The sequence below is a fragment of the Lipotes vexillifer genome, unplaced genomic scaffold (genome assembly GCF_000442215.2).
Source record: "Lipotes vexillifer unplaced genomic scaffold, Lipotes_vexillifer_v1.1 scaffold251, whole genome shotgun sequence".
Taxonomy (NCBI): domain Eukaryota; kingdom Metazoa; phylum Chordata; class Mammalia; order Artiodactyla; family Lipotidae; genus Lipotes; species Lipotes vexillifer.
This window is the reverse complement of record NW_006770868.1, coordinates 3,249,049-3,271,973: the sequence shown is the minus strand read 5'-3', so window position 1 is coordinate 3,271,973 and position 22,925 is coordinate 3,249,049. Positions and strand designations below refer to the sequence as shown.

The 22,925-nt window shown below is 53.7% G+C and overlaps 1 protein-coding gene across 1 annotated transcript in view; it reads right to left on the bottom strand.

Moving 5' to 3' along the window:
* Positions 1-22,925, bottom strand: part of PREX1 (phosphatidylinositol-3,4,5-trisphosphate dependent Rac exchange factor 1) — a 202,532-nt gene that overhangs the window by 20,886 nt on the left and 158,721 nt on the right. Inside the window, 11 exon segments of the mRNA XM_007446399.1 lie at positions 919-1,195; positions 1,640-1,850; positions 2,537-2,698; positions 2,989-3,176; positions 6,672-6,783; positions 7,500-7,636; positions 9,422-9,507; positions 11,206-11,354; positions 12,299-12,391; positions 14,087-14,229; positions 18,600-18,672. Coding sequence (XP_007446461.1) covers positions 919-1,195; positions 1,640-1,850; positions 2,537-2,698; positions 2,989-3,176; positions 6,672-6,783; positions 7,500-7,636; positions 9,422-9,507; positions 11,206-11,354; positions 12,299-12,391; positions 14,087-14,229; positions 18,600-18,672 — 1,631 coding nt within the window.

Below are 22,925 nucleotides of genomic sequence, written 5' to 3'. Positions count from 1 at the left end.
AGGAATGCCACTAAGTACCTTACAACAAAGAATTATCGGGCCCAAAATGTCAACAGTACTGAGGCTGAGAAACACTGTTGTAAACATAACCAGTCACTATTACCACACCTAACAAAATCAATCATTCCATAATACCATCTAGTTCCCAGCCCACAGGATCCCTGATGCTCCCCAAAGTGTCTTCTCACAGATGGTATGTTAGAAACAGAACCCGAACTAGGTCCAGACACTGTATTTGGTTGATCTGTCTCTCAAGTCTCTTCCCTAACAGTTCCTTCTCCCCCACCTCCCTGTACCTGCTTCCCCTCCGATCATTTATTTGTTAAAGAAACTGGGTCATTTGTCATCTAGAATCACCCACCCTCTGAATTTAGCCAACTGCATCCCTGAGGTGGCATTTCATTCTCCCTTAAAACCCAGTCCTCTAGCTGAGTAATGAGACCTAGAACTCTGACCAGAGAACGGTGCGACTTGTGTTGGCAAGAACACTTTGTAGGTGATGCAGTGTGTGTGTCCTGCTGCTTCGCACCAAAAGGGACATCACGTCTAGCCGTCTCTCTTTCTGCAACATTAAAATGATAAAGCTCCCCTGCAAACCTCTCAACAAATAGTTGTAGCCTCTACTGATGATGGTGCCTACATCCGTCCTTTCATTAGATCAGTGGTTCTCAATCAGGGGTGATTTTGCCCCCCAGAGGGCATTTGACAATGTCTGAAGACATTTGTGATTGTCACAACTGGGGAAGGGGGTGCTACTGGCATCTAGTGGGTAGAAGGCAGGGATACCACTAATAGCCTATAATGTACAGGACAGCTCCCAACTCCGAAGAATGATCCTACCCAAAACGTTGATGCCACTGATGTTGAGAAATCCTGACCCTGACACTCGGGCCATTCCCCCCTGGGCCCAGGGCTCACCTGTTGATCTGGGTAACATATTGCTTCATCTCCTTCAGGGCCACATCCAGTCTGGTAAAGAGCTGCAGGTAGGCATCCTGGATCTCACGGTCCTCCTGCTTGAGTAGGAAGCTCAAACCCCGGTCCTCCTGGCCAAGGGTTCCATTGGCTGACCCAAAGCTACTGTCGTTGGGACCCTGGCTTTGGGGGTCCCCATCTGCAGCAGGTAGGCACTTCCAGGATGGGGCAGCCATGGTGGTGATGCAGTGTTGGGTGTAGGACATGGGGTTCAGGTGACCTACAGTGGAGGGAGGGAGAGTTCACTTGGAAACAGCCCCCAGACACCCACAAGCCCCTTAGACAGAGGTATACAAATTCATTTTAAGGATCCCAATGAATGAGAAATATTTCTCTTTTAAATATTCTTTTAATACCTTGAATTACTTCAATAAGAAAGTTTCGGTTTGGTGCTAATATACATTTAACTGCTGTGATCTTTTTCCTGCCTGGAATGTAGACATGATGGCTGGTCCTCCAGCAGCCATTTTGTATACCATGAGGCATCCTTCAGGATAAAAGCAACATCTAGAGATGGTGGCAGAGAAAGATAGAAGGAGCCTGGATCCCTGGTGACCGTGGAGCTATCAATCCAGCTCTGGACTGCTGGCCTTCGGACACGCTTCTGTTTAAGTATCTGTAGTGTGAGATCTGGACACAGTTTTTGACAGACACGCACAGTTACCTTGCTCTGGGTCAAGGCCGATGAGGGAGGGTTTGCGACCGAACCGGATGCTGAAGGACCTGCCAACCGAGGGAGTGGTCTTGGGGTAGGACACTTCCATGAGGTTGACATGGCAATTGGTGGGGCAAAAGTCCAGGCCACACAGCGGATGGGGTTCCAGGGGTGCTTGTTTGAAGGGCGGGCTGACCCTGCTCTTTAGCTGAGCTGCAAACTGAGAAAGGTGGGGAACATGGAGTCGTGATACAGGGGTCTGGAAATTCTGGCCCACCACCAGTACCCACTTTATCCTGGCCTAGGTCAGACAATCCAAAATTGGACAAAATGTCAATAGTTCCAGACGGAAAAGTAAATTCCCCTGCAGTGCCTTTTACTGAACCCAGATTTCAGGGAAGGCCTGGAGAAACGTGAGGCCTCCAAGTACCTACCCACGTTCATTTCTCCATTTTAGCTGCACCTGAGCTGTCCTTGAGGAACATCTCTCCCTGACCCACAGTCCGTGAGGTTCAGGTAAGGCTACCTCCCCATCCTTGCAGAGACTGGTACAGGCCTAGGCAAGGGACCCAAGCCAAGGCAACAAAAGCTCTCTTCAAGTTCCTTTTCTACTGGGGTTGCTAAGGCTAGAGCCACTGGGGGCCATTTTGTCACCACGTGAAAAGGAACTGCCTGAGAGCAAAGTCAGTACAGAAAAATAAAGTCAAGAGAAAGAGAGAGGCCCTGTTCTTGTAATAGTGTGATATTTGTTTTGAGTGCCTGGATACAACCATGCCTGAAGCTCACCTCTGGATGCTTCAGTAATATAAACCAATAAATTCTCCTGTTTGTTTAAGCTAAACTGGGTTGGGTTTTGACATTTACAACCAAAATACCCCAAGTTGAGACCCTGTAGGGTGCAGGCACCTCCTGGTATAAGGCGATCCTCTGGCCGATGCTCTCCAGCTTGGTGTCACAGATGTTGCGGAACTCATAGTGGGACATGGTCCTTATGTTGTTGCTCAGGGCCATAAGCCGCCCACAGTTCTGCACAAAGACACTGTCATCGGTGGCAAAGGCCTCAAGGATCTGCAGAAATATTAACAGCTACTGAGCACTCGCTGTGCACCTGGGAGGGTCTTAAAGGGTTTATCTGGGGTGGCTACTATATGTCTCATAATACGTGTGTGAGGTCAGCTCTATTACTGGCCCATTTAGCAGATGAGTAAACTGAGGCTAAGAGCTAACAAGTCAGTCTCCTAAGCCCCACAGCTACCGAGTGGAGGGGGAGGAACTAGGATGCAGGTCTCCAGGTTAATTCTGAGGATATGGGAATCAGGCTGCCCCACCCCCCACGGCAGGGCAGCACCCAGCAAGACCTTGGCAGTGAGGCCGAAGCAGCCGCGCGGCTCCACGATCTTCTCCAGCACGTGGCACTTGATGCCTGCTGTGCTCACGTACTCGTACACCACGCCATGCTCCAGGTGCACGTTGTCCACCGTCAGGCTGACCACAGGGCTGTCCTCGTGCAGGCTCAGCTGGGGACCCAGGGACAGCAGGGGGAAGGCTGGAAGCCAGAGGGACAGGCAACCCTGAGGAGGGGGCACCACCCCACACCAAACCCTGAGGAGGGGGCACCACCCCACACCAAGCCAGCCTCCTGACCCAACACCGCAGATGGCTTGTGTTGGGTGGATGGGGGGACTAAAGTGCTGCAGCTCTGTTCATTTTTGCCAGCCCACTATCGTTCACCTCTTGTTCTAGAAGATTGTCCTTCTAGGAATCTACCCTTGAGCCCCTTTCTCAGTCTATGTGGCTCAGAAAAGGGCCCCCCCCAACCACACCCTCCCCCAGAGGCAAAGGCCTGGCCGATCAGCATGTCTGATTTCCTCTATTCATAGTGATTGGTTCAGGAGTGAGCATGTGACCCAAGCTGAGTCAATGAGAGTAAAGTCTGGCACTTTTGTTGGATCTACAAAAGAAGGATCTACATTCTCTTTTTCAACTGGATCCCAAGTTACTAGAGCCACCAGGTGGGAAAAACAGCATGTAAGAGGGAAACCAACACAGAGGGAGCAGAGCTGAGAACTGGAGAAACAGAAAGAGCCTCCTCACTATATAAAGTGCCGGACTGAGCCAGACCTGGAGCTTGCTGACCCTACTCAGACATTTCAGTTTGCTGAGCCAAAGTCTGTATGTAGCTCAGTTTCAGTCCTGATTAATATGGGCCCAGAGAGGCTGTGACTCCTCAGAGCCACACAGCTAGGTAGTGATGTATCTAAAGAGAAAGTAGACACTTTATTGGAGTGAACTGCTTTCCTCCTCACCTGCTCCAAAGAGGACCTCTCAACACACACCCCATCACTCTTTCTCCCCTCACCCTGTGTCACCACTTGTCAGTTTTTTTGTTCTGTTGTTCACTGTCTGGCTCCCCTCACATCCGTGTCCTGAGGGCAGGGACCCTGTCTGCCTTGCTCACTCGTGTCTTCCAGCTCCTAGAACAGAACCTGGCACATAGTAGGTGCTTCTACTTGTTGAACAGAAGAGTAGAAACCGCCAACTCCTCTCAGCGTGGTTTACGGTCATCATCAGGGGTCGCCCACATGTTAGGGAAGGAGGCCCACAGCCCTTTCCTCTCAGAGGGGCACAAATCTAAGCTCACACCTGCCAGCTGGCCTCTCCCCCCTCCCCATCAGCCTGTCCCCTTTAGGACCCCTCTGCCAGGCTGTGGTTGTTTCAGCAGTGTGGGACAGCTCCCCCGCCAACCCCGTAAAACCCTGGTTCTTTTTTGACCCCAAAGTCACCAGCCAGGAGCCCAGAGCTGTTGGACACAGAGGCACCCAAAGCCCCCGGTCTACCCATGGCGTCTGCCCCCACCCCCAGCCCAGCAGAAGTACAGGGCAGAGTCCAGAGAAGCAAACGGACAGGAGGGGCTATTATTCAAACTACAAGTATTCACTCAGCGCCTACTATGCGCCAGGCACAGTTCAAGGCTCGGAGCATACAGCAAGGAATAACACAAACAAAATCCCTGCCCTCGGGGAGCTTACGCTAGTGGGGAAAACAGAGAAAAGCAATAAATAACTGTATGATACATGTCAACTAATACACATGGCGAAGAAAAATAAAACAGGATAAGGAGACACTGAGGGACACAAAGGGCTTATTTAACTACAGCACTCAAGGTGGCCTCTCTGAGGAGGTGACATTTGAGCAGAGAGCTGAGTGAGGTGAGGAGCATGGGTAAGAAGTACTCAGGGGGAGAGCATTCCAGGCGGAGGGAACTGCAAGTGCAAAGGCCCTGGGGCAGGAGTCCATTTGGTATTTAGGAACAAGAGGCTGGAGTGGATGGAGCAGCGAGGGCAAGTGGGAAAGTGATGAGAGGTGAGGCTGGAAAGCAAGGCTGGGCCTGGAAGACCGTGACAAGGACTTGGTCTTTGCCCTGCATAGGGTGGAAGCCACTGGAAGGTTCTGTTCTATTTTTTGAGACTAGCCTACAGGGGGGAGAGGTAAGGCAGGGCAGGGAGAAGAGTGAGCAGGCTACTACAATAGTCCTGGTGAGAAATGGTGGTGGCTCGGACCAGGCAGCGACGGAGGTGGTGATTCTGGCTGCAAGGGGAAGGTACAGGCAACGAGCCTGGATGCTGGAAGCAAGGTGGCAGGATACAGGAGAAAGAACAGTCAGGGAGAACTCTTGAGTTTGGGGCCTGAGAATCTGGAAGGATGGAGAGGGGACCCTGAGGGGAGGAACAGGCTTCAGAGGAAGGTCAGGAGTTTAATTTGGGCCATGATGCCTGTTAGACATCTGGGGATGTCAGGTAGAATGACAGGTCTGGGGGTCCAGGGCTGAGGCTGGGCAGAGAGAAAAACATGGGAGCCCGTGGTGGACAGAATAACAGCCCCTGGGGCTTCCCTGGTGGCGCAGTGGCTAAGAATCTGCCTGCCAATGCAGGGGACATGGGTTCGAGCCCTGGTCCAGGAAGATCCCACACGCTGTGGAACAACTAAGCCCGTGTACCACAACTACTGAGCCTGCACTCTAGAGTCCACGAGCCACAACTACCGAAGCCCGCGTGCCTGGAGTCCGTGCTCCGCAACAAGAGAAGCCACCGCGATGAGAAGCCCGCGTACCGCGACAAAGTGTAGCCCCCGCTCGCCACAATTAGAGAAAGCCTGCGTGCAGCAACGAAGACCCAACGCAGCCAAAAATAAAATAAATAAATTTATAAAACAAAACACTGCAACACTGCAACAAAATATTAAAAGAAAAAGAATAACAACCCCTAAAAAAATACCCACATCCCATCCCTGGGCCCTGTGCGTATGCTATGTTACCCGGCCAGGAGGAATTGGGGTTGCAGCTGGAAATAGCTGACTTAACAGTAAGATTATTCCAGATGATCCAGGTGAACCCAGTGTAATCACAAGGGTTCTTAAATGGGGAAGATGGAATCAGGAGAGTTAGAATTAGGGAGATTGCAGTGTGAGAAGGACGCAGGCCAACACTGCTGGCTCTGAAGATGGAGGAAGGGGGGCCACGAGCCAAGCTTCTAGAACCTGAAACAGGCAAGTGAATGGATTCTCCCATAGAGCCACAGAAAGGAATGCAGCCCTGCTGACACCCTGATTATAGCCTGGTGAGTCTCACTTCGGACTCCTGACCTCCAGAACTGTAACATAATAAATGTGTGTTGTTTGTTTTTTGTTTTCTTGCGGTACGCGGGCCTCTCACTGTTGCGGCCTCTCCCGTTGCGAAGCACAGGCTCCGGACGCGCAGGCTCAGCGGCCATGGCTCACTGTCGCTCCACGGCATGTGGGATCCTCCCGGACCGGGGCACGAACCCGTGTCCCCTGCATCTCAACCACTGCGCCACCAGGGAAGCCCCCAATGTGTGTTGTTTTACACCACCAGGTTTGCAGTATTTTGTTACAGCAGCAGTCAGAGACTAACACAGAACCCATGGTGTCGAGATGGACTGGATGGGATTGGGAGGACTATGCACACAGAGGAGGACCCAGTCCCTGCTGGCACCTCCATCACACGGCCCACCTGTCCTGTTACCTGAGTTGGACTGGTCTTCCTCTCGGGCCCCCTCGCCACTAGGGTCCTCGCTGGGGGCCTCCCGGGCCTCCTGGGCATCCTCGTGGGTGTGGTAGACCCACTGGTACAGGCCCTGTGCAGGGAGCAGAGTAAGAGGGGCGGCCACGACGCCAGGAGCCCAGGGAGGAAGGGAAGGGGCCAAGGTGCACACTGTTCCCTAATTCCAAAGCTCAGGCTTTTAGCCTGTCGGCAACACCACCTTCAGAGAGCCCTCCCAGACTTCACTCTGGAACCTTCCTGAGGGACCTGCAGTCACACTCAGCCCTCACTGTCTATGGTCTATGCTCCACACAGAAGCCAGGGAAGGAGGAGCCTTAGGAAATGTAAGTCAGCTCCATGGGAGCAGAAACCTTGTCTCTCCCGTGGCCCCAGGGCCTCAAAACATGCCAGGCACACAGCAGGTGCTCAATAAACACTTATTAAATGAACCGATGAATTAGGATCACCCTCCACAGAACTCTGGTCTCCAACCCAAGTATAACATCAATTTTTTACCACTGACGTGATTATTTGCCCAACGTGCCCATGTGGTAAGAAAAGAGGGTCTTATCACACCCGTTTCACAGCTGTGAAAACCAAGGCCATGAGGTTTAGGAAGCAGAGAGGTCCTAGAGTCCAAGCCCAGCTCAGCCCTGCCAGGTAGGCAGCCCCACCCCACCCCACCCCACCCCACCCCACCCCACACGCTGTGGTGCCTTCAGGCTTTTCCCCAGAGAAGGGAACGTGGTCCTCAGCCCCTACCCCAATGAGCAGGGCTTCCCTGATCCCCTTAGCTGCCGGGTGGCTCACCAGGGCCTCTTCTCGGTGGCTCCGGAAAGCCTGGAAGTGCTCCAGGACCTCTGGGGCTCCATCGTTCATCACGTTGTTGCCATTGACCTTCAGGATGCACTGGCCAGCACAGAGGCCTGCGGCCACAGCCTCAGAGCCTAAGGGGGACAAGAGTGCTCGAGGCTGGATGCCAGGCGAAGAGAGCCCGGGGCAGTGCCAGGCAAGGGCAAGTAACCAGATGAACCTGTCCCCCACGCCACCCACCACTCCAACTCCCCCAAACGCCACCTCCATCCCCCCGCACCCTGCAGCCACTCTCCACCCCATGCCAGTGGGCAGGACAGGGACTGGCATTCCCATTTTGCAGAAGAGGAGACTGAGGTTCAGAGAAGTAGCAGCTAGCTCAAGGTCACGCAGCAAGGGAGGATGGACTTGAATCCAGAAACGTTTCACTCTAGAGCTTCATCTCCTTTAAAGTCCCACTACAACCCATGATACTGGGGCCAGGATCAGCCCCATTTTGCAGACAGGGAGACAGAGGCTCGGAGAGGCAAAGTGACTCTCTCAAGGTCACGTGCCTAGGATAAGGCAGGTTTCGAACCCACGTCTACCAGACTCTAAGGGCATGTTTTCTCAGCCCAAACTGCAGGGCTTGGACCCCAGGGCTTTGTGTGGTTAATATGAAGGGTCTAGAAATGCAAGCGAATGTCAAGCTTTGTACACAGGAAAAAATCAGGCCTGCATGGTGTGATGGGGACAAGTACAGGCCTGGACCCCAGGAGCCCAGGTTCAAATTCTGGCTCTGTCATTGACCAACTGTGTGACCTCAGGCAAGTTCCATAACCTCTCTGTGCCTTGGCTGCCTCATCTGTAAAACGAAGACACTAATAATATCTACTCATACGGTTCTTGAGGGATTCGGTGAGTTGAAACATGTTAAACATTTAGCCCCGTGCCTGGCTCTTAGTAAGGACTCAAGAAATATCAGCTGTCTTAGTATTTTTGCCTAGTTTGCCTATAAACACCTATTCTGCTCTAAGGCAGGGCTTCTCACCTCAACACTACTGACATTCTGGGCTGCATAATTCTCTGCTGTGGGGAGCTGTCCTGGGCACTGTAGGATGTTCAGCACCATCCCTGGTCTCTACTCATGAGATGCCAGTAGCACCCATACCCCAAGTTATAACAACCAAAGATGTCTCCAGACACTGTCAGATGTCTCTGGAGAGTGAAACTGCCCCCAGCTGAGAACCACTGCTTTAGGGATAAATAAAATTAAAACCTACTTTAAGATATTAACAAATTCTCCGTAGCTTTCTATCGTGACATGCATTTTCGATCCATACATGTTAAAAGTACAACTATGACCACAAGAGTGGGCAATGAATGTTTTAAATTTTAAAAACAGGGCCCTCAGATGCAAAGAGGGCTGGGAATCCCGTATCTCAGGTCAATTTGGTTCCATCTCCTGGACAGAGTAAACTCTTAAACAGCACACAAGGAGAAGGCAATAAGAAATCAGAGGTCTCAAACTGCTGGCCTATGGCCTGGATCTATCTGGCCACAGAAGTGTGGCCAAATTCCTATTTCTGGTTTCTTTAAAAAAATCAAATCTGGCAGGAGGAGGTCCACATTCCTGCCTGGCAATAATGAGCTTCAGCTGAAGAAAAACTGCCCCTTTTCGAGTGAACGTGAGTTTTTCTCACTTTGCCAGAGTCCTCACCACTCCCTAGTGCCTTCATTTCAGTTGCCCATTTGTAACTGCCTGACCACCCTCCACAAGCGTTTGCAAGCCTTGGCTTCGGGCAAAGAAGGTAAGTGCCAATGGTGCACTAAGAAGCACGGGCCTGGAGGTAATGGTTTGGGGGCCTCTGAACTCCTTCCACACATACACGAACCCATCTCCCAAAGCTCCCCTCTCCACCTCTTAGGCTCCTGCTCACCTCTCCCCACAGCATAGACGTACGGCGGGGCAGCTCCACGGATCTGGAAGCACAGAGCCTCTGGACGATCAGGGACTTTGATGATCCTGCACCAAGCAAAAGCAGCCATAAGGTAAAGCAGTACCACTCCCGACAGCCCAGGGAGTCACCCTGGGAGCCCCTGCCCCCCAGGCTTTTGGGAAATCAAACCCCAAATAGCAGCAGCACCACGCTGTCCAAATGTGTAGAGAAACCTCGTCTAACCAAAGCCCACGGCAGCAGGATCTTTGATTGATCAGAAGCAGCTGGCCCACCCTTGGAGATTCAGTCCATGCACAGAAATTCCCACTCACCCTCCTACCCCTTCTCCATCATTCTCTTGGTGAGAGGAGGCCTTGTGGCAGCCAGACCAGCACCTTGGCCAGTGAACATTTTATTCAATAATCACAGATCTGGGAGAGTGACAAGTGACCCAGCACATTTTGGTGCTGACTCTAGAAAAATGCCCACGTGTTCCCCAGAGAGCATGATTTGAAAGCCCAGGTGTTGGTCATTCTGTGGTGGGTCACCAGGGCAGAAGTGGGCAACACCTTCCCAGGGTCATACAGCAGGTGTCATTAATTCAGGGGCTCCCCTACCAAGGGTGTGCCCCCTACAGTGGGCCTTGGATCGTCCCCACCTGCCAGATAAAGCCGTCTTGAGAGGCTGTTCTCAAACACCAGGTATTTCTGGAACTTGAAGCAGGAACGTTCCACCTTGGTGATTTCTGCCACTTCCACATACCAACCAAACTATCCATCATTTTCCCTAAACTGACACGTCTTTTTACTGAAATAATCCTATTTAAAACTTTCCATCACTCTCATCAATAGAAAACCGGGAGCATCTGCCTTAAATAGAAGGGAGACGTGAAAACCAAATCCACAGGTTATAAAATAGAAAATGCTTCTCCCTGTACCTATATCTGGTACCCGGCCACTTCTCACCACCCCACCATTGCCATGCGGGGCTGGGCCACCAGCCTCCTTACCACTCCCCCTGCTTCTACCTCTGCCCCTGACAATCTCTCCTCCACCTGCAGCCAGAGAGATTCGGCCAGAACCTACATCAGATCATGCTGCCCCTCTGCTCAGAACCTTCCAGTAGCTCCATGGTCCTTACCGTGGGCACAGGCCCTATAGGGCCTGGCTGACCTCACTGCCCACCCTTCTTTCTCATTCGCTCGTTTCCAGCCCCATCAGCTTCCTCATTGTTCTTCAAACACACCAGCCACAGTTCCACCCCAGGGCCTTTGCACTCGCTGTTTCCTCTGCCTGGAACCCTCCTCCTCCAGAAGTCCCCTTGACTCGCTCTCTTACCTCCTTCAGGTCTTCACCTCAGTTCTCAGTGGCATCTCCCTGACCACCATCCCTCCACACAGCCCATCTCCTGTCCCAGCTTTATATATTGGTCCACACTCACTACTACCTGAACTACCTGGCTCAGTATGTCTCTTACTTTTCTGCTTTGTTTTTTGTCTGTCTCCTGCTCTACCCTCCAAACAGACTGAGATCTGCCAGGGTAGAAATGAATCTATCCAGACGGGGCTGCATCCTCAGAGCCTGACACACCAGTGGGCACACAGCAGGCACTCAAACATCTGTCGACTGAACAAAGGCAGCAGCACTTTGTCACGTGCCTGCAGAAGGAGCCCGAACCACGGGGAATCAGGACGGCTCGGGCCCCCAGCAACACCTCTAGGACTCGGGCAACTCCTCAACCTGAGAGGAAGGTCACCAGACACCCCACCCGGGGGGGACACTCACTCTTTGGCCTTGGTGGCTACCAGGAGACGCAGCGGGCGGCGGGAACAGAAGGACTGGCTGAGGATGGACTCCACCTCTGCAAAGGGCCGCAGGAACACCAGGTCCTCGTTGACGGAGTAGATCTTCCTCCCCACCTGCAGGCCGGCCATCTGGGCGGGGGTGGGGTGGGAGACAAGCACACCAGGTAACGGGCCCTGCCCTCCCTTCTCCTCCTCACTAAGGAGCCTTGAATGCATTCGGGCAGCACAGGGCCAGCACCAGGCACCAAGCACAACCAGCGGGCGCCCCCCAGGGCAGCCCCGCTCCGCTCTGTGGTAAGTGTAGGGCGCTGGGGAGACCCGTTCTGGCCAACGAGTTATGGAGGGAGGCCTACAGGGGGCGCTAACGGCAAAGACGCTTTTCCCCTGAGGGGGAGCCGTCAGTCCGCCTGTGCTTCCCGCCCAGCCGTGTGAGGACACAAGGCATGGACCTGGGGCGGCCACCTTGTGACCACGAGGGCCTGGCCAAAAGAGTCAAAGAGACATCGACCCTGAACCAAGACACAACCACCTCCTTCTCACTGCTTATGTTATTAGAAAAATGAAGCCCCACGGTTCCTGCCACTGTGAGGCCAGCATGTGGCTACTTGCAGCCATACACACTGCTGATCGCTACGAGGAAGCAACCAGAACACCTGGACAAAGCGGCAGGTGCCTCTCTCCCACCCACCTGCACACCCCCTGGGAACAGCTGAGAGGACCCGGGGCTGAATCCTTGGCTGTCCTCCTCCAGACCTCGTATCCATGTCACAGCAACCCCGGATATTTTTTTTCCCATAAATCGGAGCTGATTCAGACCCTCGGGTCCTTTTCATGCACCACCCCGTACGGCCAGCAGGGGGAGCTGGTGGCCCATGCTGGGAGGGCAGCCCCAAGCCTTGGGTTCTGCAGACAAGACCGCCCCACCCTGTTTCCCCACCAGGGCAACGAACAAGGAGGGACCACTGACATCCCAGGGCTTTCTGAGCTGGCCTGCCTCACGAAGCGAGGAGGCATGCCCCACTCTCCTATCCGCACCCAGCCCGAGCCAGGGCGGCCCCTCTGAGCGGCCTCACCTCCGCCAACGAGCCCCTCCGGACCGACTTCACCACCACCGCCTTGCTTTTCTCCTCGACGTCGAAGCCATAGTCGTCCTCCTGGGGCAGGATCTGAGGGTCCGAGGCAGGAGGGATGGTGAGGCAGGGAGGGGGGCCCGGAGCCACCCCCACCTTGGCCCCCCATGCTGAGAACCGTCATCCCGCCAGCTCCTCGTGCCCCAGATCTACTCAGGGTACAGACTGGGGGGTGGGGTGCGGCAGGATAGTGCCAGGACACAGAAGACGCTCCGTACATATCTGTCGCGTGAAGACCCACCACTGGGCCCGTGCTTCAGCCTGGTGCTGACCACACGTATTAGTTTACTTTTCATTGCCTGTCTCCCCTTCCACTCCCCAACCTGAGGACAGAGTCTCCTTATTTATGCAACACTGTCTCCCCATCTGCTGGCATACAGTAGGTGCTCAATAACAGCTTACTGACTTAATGAATAAAACAGATCCAAAGGTATCCAGCCACCAAGAACCTGGGGACAGGAAGGGGGTTTAGGGAGGAGCCGTCCCTCCCCATCACAGGACGACAGGCAGGGTGGTGGGTTCGGGGGGGTCAGTGGCGGTGGGCATACAGGGAAATGCATTCATTCGTTCAATAAATATGTGATGAGCTGCTGCCTATTATATGGGCCAGGTACTTTACTGTTCCAGAAACAGCACTGAACAAGACAGACGGTTCCTGCCTTCGTGCAGCTGACTATCTACTGGGGGAGACAGACTGCAAACAAAGAACTATAGAATGTGGTGCAGGGAGTGTATGTAGTTTGAAGTAAATGACTTAAAGGGACAGGAAGTGGTGTGGCAGCGGGGCCAGAGAAGGTGATATCTGAGCTGAGACCTGAATGAAGTGAGGAACAGAAGTTTATAAAGGGTGGAGAAAAGTGCTTCAGGCGGAGGGCACAGCATGTGCAAAGGCCCTGAGTCAGGCTCCAAGGTACTGGAGGATACGAAAGATCAGGGTGGCTGGAGTGGCTGGGGTGGGTGGGATGAAGACGGGGAGAGCACAGGAGATGAAGCTGGAGAGGCATGACGAGTCTTGAAGGCCATGGTGAGAGACTGGATTTACCCTAAGTGTGACTGGGAGTACTGGAGGGCTTTGCTGTGCAACAAATGGGAATTGGAACAGCAGCCCCCATAAGTACTACAGGAAAGAAGTTAATGGAGCTGCCTTCCCATCAGGTGGACTTCGGCCTCAACTCTGGCAATGACAAGAGACCTAACCTCTCCAAGCCTCTCTCCCGGTTGCCTGCTGTGGGCCAGGCCTTAAGATGGAGGCCGCTGCTCACCAGTGGGAGAGAAACAGGATTTGGTGGGCTAGGCTAGTAAAACATCTGAACAGGCTGGTAAATGTTCTACCTTAACTGCAAGGCTATTTACAGCAACTGAACAAGGACAGGGTGACAGCCCAGAAGACACAAGGTTTTCGTGTGCAGGAGGAGTCCTGCAGGACTCAGGAGGCCATCCTCCCTGCACAAGGCTAGGCTGGGGTGTGGGACAGACAAGGGGAGATGCGAAGGAAAAGAAAAGGAGCCCAGCGAGCCCAATCTCATCTGTCAAGAGGGTAGTCTGTCCAGTAAAGCAACCTGGCCTCTGGGCAGCGTTGCCAGCCACCACCTAGAATCCCCCATACTCTTGGGTGTTCCAAGTTGGCCTCAACTTCTCCAGCCATAACCTGAAGGTTGCCCAGTTCCCGGGCCTGCAGGCGGGTCCCATCTTCCTGGGAAGGAAGATGCAGCAGCACAGCTCTGCTCCTACCAGCAGGCGCTTGGCCAGAATGTTCTCCACCAGCTTGAAGTCGCTGCGAAGCTGTTTGTTCTTGCTGCTGGTTCCCTCCATCTCCTCGTCTGCGTGGAAACGGAAGTACTGGGACTCATCCTTGAACTCGCTCTTCTCCAGCACTGTGAACCCACAGACATGCAAGCGCAAGGTCAGGCTCACACGGGAAGCTTTCAGGAGCATCTGCCAACTGGCAGCCACAGGCCGGAACCAGCCCCTGGACAAGTTTGGTTTGGCCAGCATGGTGCTCTATTAAGTAAAATCCTGTGCCAATACTAACATATTAGGATATTCAACATAAAAGCCTGGCTTTCTGACTTCCCTTGAAAAATCTGAATTCGCCCCACTGCTATAAAGGCATATTACAAAGCCATGGTAACAAAACCTGCGTGGAACCACAGCAGAAGCAGATTAAAAGCCAGCAGAAGAGAACAGCAATCACATAAGAGGACGCTGTGTTTATGGGAACTCAGCACGTGATGGATGCTGAACGATCACGTGGAGTATTCCACAGACGGTACAGGGAAAACTGACTCACGGAAGCAAAAAACAAAAACCAGAGCCCTACCTCATACCATATATAACAATAAACTCTTTTTGGATTAAAGACCTACATAGGAACAGAAAAGCTAAAGCTCACCAAACAAAATGCAGGAGAATATCTCTGTCCTAGAGCAGAAAAGGAGTTCATATACAAGACCCCCCAAAAAGCACTATGATAACATTAAGGACTTCCATTCAGTAGGAAGGCCATAGGCAGGCCGCAGATTCAAAACTAATTGTACTGTCTAAAACCAACAAAGAATAAATACCTAGTATATATAGGAAACTCCAACAAATCAACCAGAGAAAGCTGGGAAACTCACAGATAAAAGGGCAAAGGATATGAATGGGCAATTAATATACGGGAAAATCTAAGCGGGCAGCAATTGTATGAAAAGGACTCACCCTCACTGATAATCAGAAAGAGACCACAGTGAAACCCTTTAGACCAGGGACTAACACACTCAGTCCCTGTGGGCCAAATGTGGCCCACTCCTGCTTTTTATAAATAGTTTTATTGGGACACAGCCACACCCATTTGTTTACATATTGTCTGGAGATGCTTTGGGGCCACAATGACAGAATTAAATAATTGCAAGAGACTGTTTGGTCCACAAAATCTAAAATATTTACTATCTGGGCCTTTACAGAAAAAGCCTTCTGACCTCTGTTCTAAGACAAGGCAGGAAAATGAATAAAAAGAACCAGTAACAATCAGCATGTGATGTGGTCCCTGTGGATTACAATTTAACTAAATACCTTCTCGTGCAGGGCACGCCGGGGGTGCAGGCTTAAGTTCACTTACTCCGCAGACAAAGAAGGACCTGCTGCACCCCTTTTAAGGCCCAGAGGAGCTAAATAAACTGCCCAAAGGTCACAGAGCCCAGGCTCCTCCTCTTCACCGTACTGCCCAGCCTGGCCTGATAGATGGGGGCGAGGACAAATTAAATAAAGGGGAGAGATCGAGGCAGTCGTCTGAAGTCAGCAGGCCCCTGAAAGGACAAGCAGCTGCCTTAGCTTCGCGATGTCCCCGCCATCCCCGAAGACCTTTGGTGACGTGAAGCGTCAGGAGCCCTTCCTTCCTGTCTCCTTCCTTTCCCGGGACAGCTCGCTGTTTGTGAGCATCGTTCTCAGGCCACCTCTATCACCTCCTTGGAGACAACAGACACCCAAATTGCTGCTTTCCCCAGCGCGGGCAGCCAGGCCCCAGGAGACCGGCTGGCTTCCCCTCCACTGTAAACACGAGGCTAAAAGACTCAGGGAGTGGGAAGACGAAGCACCGTGTTGTGTCTCGTGTCTCGGCTGAAGCACGTGGGGAAACATCTGGAATCCCGGGAGCTCAGCCAGGTGAGAGCCAACCACTCCCAACTTCCAGTCGAGGCCACTGGCCAGGCTTCATGAGACGGGCACAGATCCACGTTCAAATCCCTGCCCGGCCCCTCCCAACTTCACGGCCGTTTAGCCTCTCTGAGCCTCAGGTTCCTCATCTGTGGGGATAACAACAGCACCAACTTCCCAGGGTGGCTGTGAGGATTAAATGGTGAGCCTCAGTTTCCCTGTATGTGCCCAAGGCACTGGACCGCTGGCCTCTGGGTCCCTCCCTGGGGACACCTCAGAGCCCTGGGAGCTCGGGTCGGACACCACGGGAGGCGCCACATGGGCCCCGCCCCACGCTCCACCCGGCACCCTAACCTGCATTCTGCAGTGACCACAACCCTAGGATCTGGTCCTTTCCTCTTTCAGCCTATTTTTGAGTTCGTGGCAGGAACAAGGGAGCAGGGACCGCGCCCTGCAATTTCTCTCCCTGAGCGACCCTGAGGGTGTTGCTGTTGCCTGGGATCACCCCCTCCACAATGTCCTCAGCCAGCCGCCTTCCCAAAATAGTAGCTGGGGTGGACCCCTAATTACTCTCACCCACAAATGAGAGGCTCTGCCCAGCTGACGGGGCGGGGGGATGGAGCTGCAAGGGCCCCCGCAGGGAACGGAGCAGCTTTCGGGAATGACCGAGGCTGCCGGGCTCCCGACCTGCCCCAGAGTGAGTCCCAACCCCACAGAGCCGTGGCCACGCTGAGCTCAGATGGGAAGGGAAAGATGGGGAAACTGAGGCCGGGGAGGAGCAGGGCTTTGCCGGCAGTCCGCCGAGTCAGGCCCAAAACCGGGCCTGCCGGCTACGAAGCAGGGGGCAAATCTGATGACCTGTCACCCCAGGGGCGCCTCTCTCTCCCTGCTGAAGGGAGAGTAAATCCAGCAGCTAGACCAGGGGTAGAAAACTTGTTTTTCTAAATGAAGTTTTACTGGCTCAGAGCCACACCCACTTGTTTACACATCCCCCTGCAGCTGCTTTTAGGCTACAGGGGCAGAGCTGGGCTGTGACAGAGACGGTGTGGCCTCCAAGGACGAAGATTATTTACTGTCTGACCCTCTGCAGACAGAGTTTGCCAACCCCTGAGCTGGAGCACAGAGCAGACGCTGGGAGGAGGAATGGCCAGAAGCCCTTCCCGAGTCTCAGACTTGCATCCGTCGTGCTCACCCCGGTCCCCAGAGCCTAGCACGGTGCCTGCACGCAGGAGGCAGCCTCTGGAAGACAGCACGATGAGCAAAGACGGAGGGGACGTGTGGAATCAGCCTTGCAGGGACAGAGCAGCTCCAAGGAGAAGTGTGAATATGAGCTGGCCCAGGGGGTGAGGAAAGAGAGGAGCCATCCTAGCAGGTGGCCAGGTGACCTGGCTGGGGAGGCACGAATTGAGCAGAAACACTGAAGAAGTGAGGGGTGAGGCAGGGAGGGAGGGACTCGGGCGAGAAAAACTGCAAGTGACAAGGCCCTGGGGAGTGTTCTGGAAACAGGAGAAAGGCTCCTCAGTGGAGGTCCAAAGTCCACTCGTCCCAAAAGGGTGGGAGCCTCAGGGCTCCCCCAGGGCCACAAGGACAGGCCACAGAGCTCAGTGGTTGACATGTGGCCTGAGACGCCAGCCTGCCTGGGTTCAAATCCCAGCCCCTCCTTGTCAGGTGACCTTGAGCAAGTGTCCCAGCTGCCTGAGCTTCCATTCCTCGTTTACAGAAGGGGATGACATTCATACCAACATCAAAGGATCGATCGCCCCAAGGACGAAACTCATTACTACATGGAGAGTTCTTAGGAGGAGGCTGCGCAGGCAGAGTATCACCTCTGTGTTAACTGAAAATGGTGTCAATGGAACCATTTTCTCCCTCCCTCTCCCCAGCTTCCTGCCCCAGGACCATCTCGGACCGTCTGCCTCTCTCCCTCTTAGGTGCTTCTCCCTGTGCGGGGAGGGGTGAGGCGTCTGGGGGGGCGAGGCCCCGCCTGGCCTCCTTTCTCTCATGCTCACAACCCGCCCGTCCTCTGTCCCCGCGGACCCCCTCCTCCCCTCCCCTCCCCGGAAGCCCGTGGGCCAGGTCCGCGTCGTCCACCCTCACTGCCCACCCTGGGAGGCCATATCCCATGAGGGAGGAAGGGCTTAGGAAGCCCATGGATTTGACCTCACATCCGGTCTGTGTTTTGCAGCCAATCTTTTTTTTTTTTTTTTTTTTTTTTTTGGGTGCAGGACCGGGGCACAAACCGTGTCCCCTGCATCGGCAGGCGGACTCCCAACCACCGCGCCACCAGGGAAGCCCTTGCAGCCAATCTTTACCAGCCACCTTGGTCCCCACTGGCCACCTGAAGTGATGTCCTTGATGTGCAGAACGCGGCGGGTGGGGTGGGGAAGGGTGCAATCCACGAGCTACAGCACACGCCCACTCGGCATCCAGCCCGGGCTCACCCACAGGCACGCTGGGCAGCCGCCAGCCCACCACTTGCTCTCTCTGGGCCTCAGTCTCCCCCCGCCATAAAATGCACCAGGGACCAGGGTCCCTGCCAGCTCTTCTGTTCCAGGACAGGACCCCAACCCCACCCCGGGGAGGCTGGGCTGAAGGGGAAGGGGCGGATTACCGTGGTGCATGAAGCCGTTGTTACACAGGCCCACACCAAGCGCCACCGCCTCCTCGCGTGTCTGGCAATCGCCCTGGAACAGAACAAGAAGCAGAGGGTGTTAGGTGGACCCGCTGAGCCAAGGGGCTGAGCCAGGCTGGGGAAAAGCCCACCACCACTGGGAATGGAGACTCCACGAGGGCAGGGATGTGTGTCTGTCTTGTTTACTGTGGTATCCCCCAACCATGTCTGTGACTGTTATTAATAAACACCAAACAAGAAAAGTATTTAATTGCATGTTAATTATTTACATGTGAGAAATGCATGGTGTACCATGCCATAAACACCACAAACGAGAAATGGCGTTTTTTTTTTTTTTTTTTTTTTTTTTTTTTTTTTTTTTTTTTTTTTTTTTTTTTTTTTTTTTTTTTTTTTTTTTTTTTTTTTTTTTTTTTTTTTTTTTTTTGCGGTCCGCGGGCGCCTCACTGTTGTAGCCTCTCCCGTTGCAGAGCACAGGCTCCGGACGCGCAGGCTCAGCGGCCATGGCTCACGGGGGCAGCCGCTCCGCGGCATGTGGGAGCTTCCCGGACCGGGGCACGAACCCGGGTCCCCTGCATCGGCAGGCGGACTCTCAACCACTGCGCCACCAGGGAAGCCCAGAAATGGCGATTTTATGTGGCAGACACTGCTGGCTGCCCAGCAACAACCCTCCCCGGCCCCATCCCGCCCTAGTACTGAAACCCTCACTCTTACAGACAGCAATTCATCTACCTAGACAACCACGGATCCCAGCCTCTTTTACAGCTAGAGGTGGCCAATGAGATATAAGCAGAAACCACTGATAGGCAGCTCTGGCAAACACTCTTTGTTCCCGGTCCTTCCTTTCTCTTCCTCCTGCCTGGAACAAAGGTGCGATGGCTGGAGCTCCTGCAGTCACCCTAGAGCACAATGTGACCTCAAAAATAGAAACATACTAAGGATGGCAGAGCAAAAAGAAAGAGCAGGGGTGGTCTTCAAAGATATCATGAGATTGTACTAGCAGCTCTGGACCACCAACCTCCGGGCTTCTCTCATACCAAAGAAAAATAAACCCCTAATTTGTTTCAGCCTCTGTAGTTGGCTCTCTGATACTAGAAATCAAGTTCAACTCCTAACTGACCTGGCTCCTCCCTGAGCAGAGGAACCCAAGATCAGGGAACAGCTGGTGCCGATTCTCCCCGAGAGTGTGCCCTGGAGACGGTGCCCCTCTGCGCCTGCTCCCGAGAAGCTGGGAGTCTCCTGGTGCCAGTTCCTCCTAGGACCTGGCTCCTGGGTCTCCGCTGACTCTGTGGGTGCTCCGTGGCCTTCTCAATAAGTCACCTTCTCTTTTTTACTTTCCTTAAGTTAGCCAGATACTGTTTCTGTTTCTTGCAACTCAAATCATCTCAGTATATGCAGGCAAAGTATGTGAGTTGTGTGTGTACCTAGGGGAAGTGACAGGCAAAGGAAACAGCACGGACAGAGGTCCAGAGGTGGACAAAGCTTAGAGTACAGAAAATAACATGGCCGGCGAAAGCAGGGTGAGTGAGAAGGTCAGCTCTTTAAGGAAAAGGCCTTTGATCTATTGTGTTCCCTGCTGAATCCTAAGTGCTTAGAACAGAGCCTGGCATGCAGTAGGTGCTCAGTACATACTTGCTGATTGAATAAAGACATTGTCAGCCGGGACTAACTCATGCATTAGTCTGTAGCCAGGTCAATGAGCTTTGCTCCGCTCAGCCGGCCTCTCGTTTAAAATACTGCCCAAGTGAGAAGTTACTCCAAGAGGCACTGGCCCGACAGAGCCAGGCCAGAGGCCTCCACTGTTGGTGTATCCCCCCCCAGGCCCCTGCCAGCAGCGGAGGGGCCAGGGAGGGAACTCCTCAGCTACAGGAGAAATGAATTCAGAGCTGCAGGCCTCATTCTGCCAAGGCCCCAGAGCAGAGCCTGGGGGAGCCACTGGCCTCAGCTGCTCTAGCTGCCCCAGGCTGACTCAGAGATGACAAATCTGTCCTGTGGGACCGCGGGCCAGCGGCTGGAGAGCCAGCACGCTCACAGCCGTGCCAGCAGGACGGCCATCCATGCAAGAGGCCGCATCCGGAGCAGCCGCCCCCAGCTGTGAGGGGCCCAGGAGGCGGGCGGGCCCAGCCCTGCAGCCCAGGGGGCCCGGGCAGGCGTCTGGAGCCCACCTAGTTTCCGAAGCTCTCACAACCTGGGCTCCCAGCCCATCCCAGCCCGTCCCGGCCTCTCTTCTCTCCAAAGGGCCCTGGGGTGACCCACGGGCTGGCTCCCAAAGTGAGAACAGCACAGGGATTCTCTGGTCAAGAGTGAAACATGCCAACGCTGGATGTGTCCACCGCCTGAAAAGCAAGCCCCCACCCCACATCCTGCCAGCCGTGGGGAAACCGAAAGTCATCCAGTCCCCATTTTCTCCCCTCCCAGCGGAAGGCACAGGCACACACAGCCCTGTGCAATCAACCTCAGTGGCACACTTCCCCTTCATCCCCCACTCGCCCACCAGCCCCCCTCGCTGGGGGCTCCATCCACGACGGCCTCCTTGCTGCTCCTTCCACACACAACATGTGACCCCACCTCAGGGCCTTTGCACCTACTCCTTCCTCCCCCTGGAATGCCCTGCCTTGGCTTTTCAGGTCTCAGTGCCCATGTCAGCTCCTCCTAACTACCCAGATGGTCAAGCCAGAGGCAATCGCTCTCATTAGCCCCATTTCACAGATGAGGAAATTGAGGCACAGACAGGCTTGGCACTTGCCCAAGTTCACAGTATGAGGATGGAATCCTTTTACAGCCAGACCTTCCCTCCGGTTAACGGGTTAATGGGGAAACTGAGGCTCCAAGAGGGGAGGAGACTTAGCCAGCGCCGCGGCCACGGGGCTCCTGTCCTGCCCCTGTTCACCCTCTGCTGCCTCTGCCGGTGCCTTTAGCTGCCGGCCTGGCCCTTTGCCTGCTCACCCACCCCAGTCTTGCCACCCAGCCCCAGGGGCTAGAAACCCCGCTGCCGTCAGCACTGCCATGTGCCTGAGCGTGGGGGTCAGCGTAGCAGGCGTTCAGGGCACATTTCTGCAGAGCCGGCACAGGAGCCAGCAGATATGAGCCCTCCCGCACCTGGCTCCTGGCCTGTCCCTGCTCTCTCCTGCCCCAGCCCACCGACCCCCGCCCTCCTTTTGACAGCCACAGCCTGGGGCATCCTGGAGCCCAGGCAGCACAGCCCAAAAAGCATGAGCAAAGAGGTGAGGACAGCAAACCCTGGAGCTGGATCCCCCGGGTTCAAACCCCTGTTTGGCCAACCGTGACCATGGGGAATTCCTTAACCTCTCTGACTCTCATTTCCTCATTTGTACTTTTTATTCCCAGATTTGCCCTTGACTTTCCAAGGCCTCTGCCACCTCTCAGTGGTATTCCCCACTCAGACTCCACAGTACGAGCTATAATCAATACAGAGGATTATTATTACAATTTCTATTATTATTGACTACCAGGGCATCATGAAGGCCCCCCACCACACACAATCTTATAGGAGCACCTCGTTTCTGTGTGTCCTGAGGCAAGTTATATAATCTGAGCCTCAGTTTCCTCATCAGTACGATGGGGATAATAACTGTTTTCTGAAGATTAAATGAGATAATACACACAGAAGATCAGAAGTGATACAGTACATAGCTTGTCAATCCAATGACTAATGCGCCCCTTACCCTCTGAGCTAAAAGAACTCTCCTTCATCTGAGTAGCTGGTAGGGAGCCCTTCCCCCAGCCTCAAGGGATGAATTCTAAGGCACTCTCAGCAATCCTTACTGTTTTCCCCAGGGAGTGGTTTAGGGGTACATGAGGGGCCCACCTGGCCATGAGACCTAAGGGGAAGACCACTGGGCAAGGGAGGGGACTGGGGGAAGTCTCCTCTCCTAATAAACATAGTGAGAAAGCTCTTTCCAACTGCCCCTGCTGCCTGCCTGTGGCCATAGGTCTACACAGATGTGATACCTGGAGCTGTGGCAGCTGTCTTATGACAGTGAGGCAGCTGGCAAGATGGCAGAACAAAAAGATGGAAAGAGCATGGGTATAAATGGCATTGTTGAGCTCTAGGACCATGAACTCTGGACGCCTAGTTATACAAGCAAAAAATGTCTTTTCCGTATAATTTAGATTTCCTATTATGTGAGAGAAAAATGTCTTGACTGTGTAAGTCAGGTTTCCTAGTATGTGCAGCCAAAAGTATTTCTCGCTGATCTAAGGGGTTTCAATCAACATTTTGTTTCAAGGAGCAGAATGACCTAGAGCCAGAAATGAAGATGTGTTCAAAGCAAAATAACCCTGCTG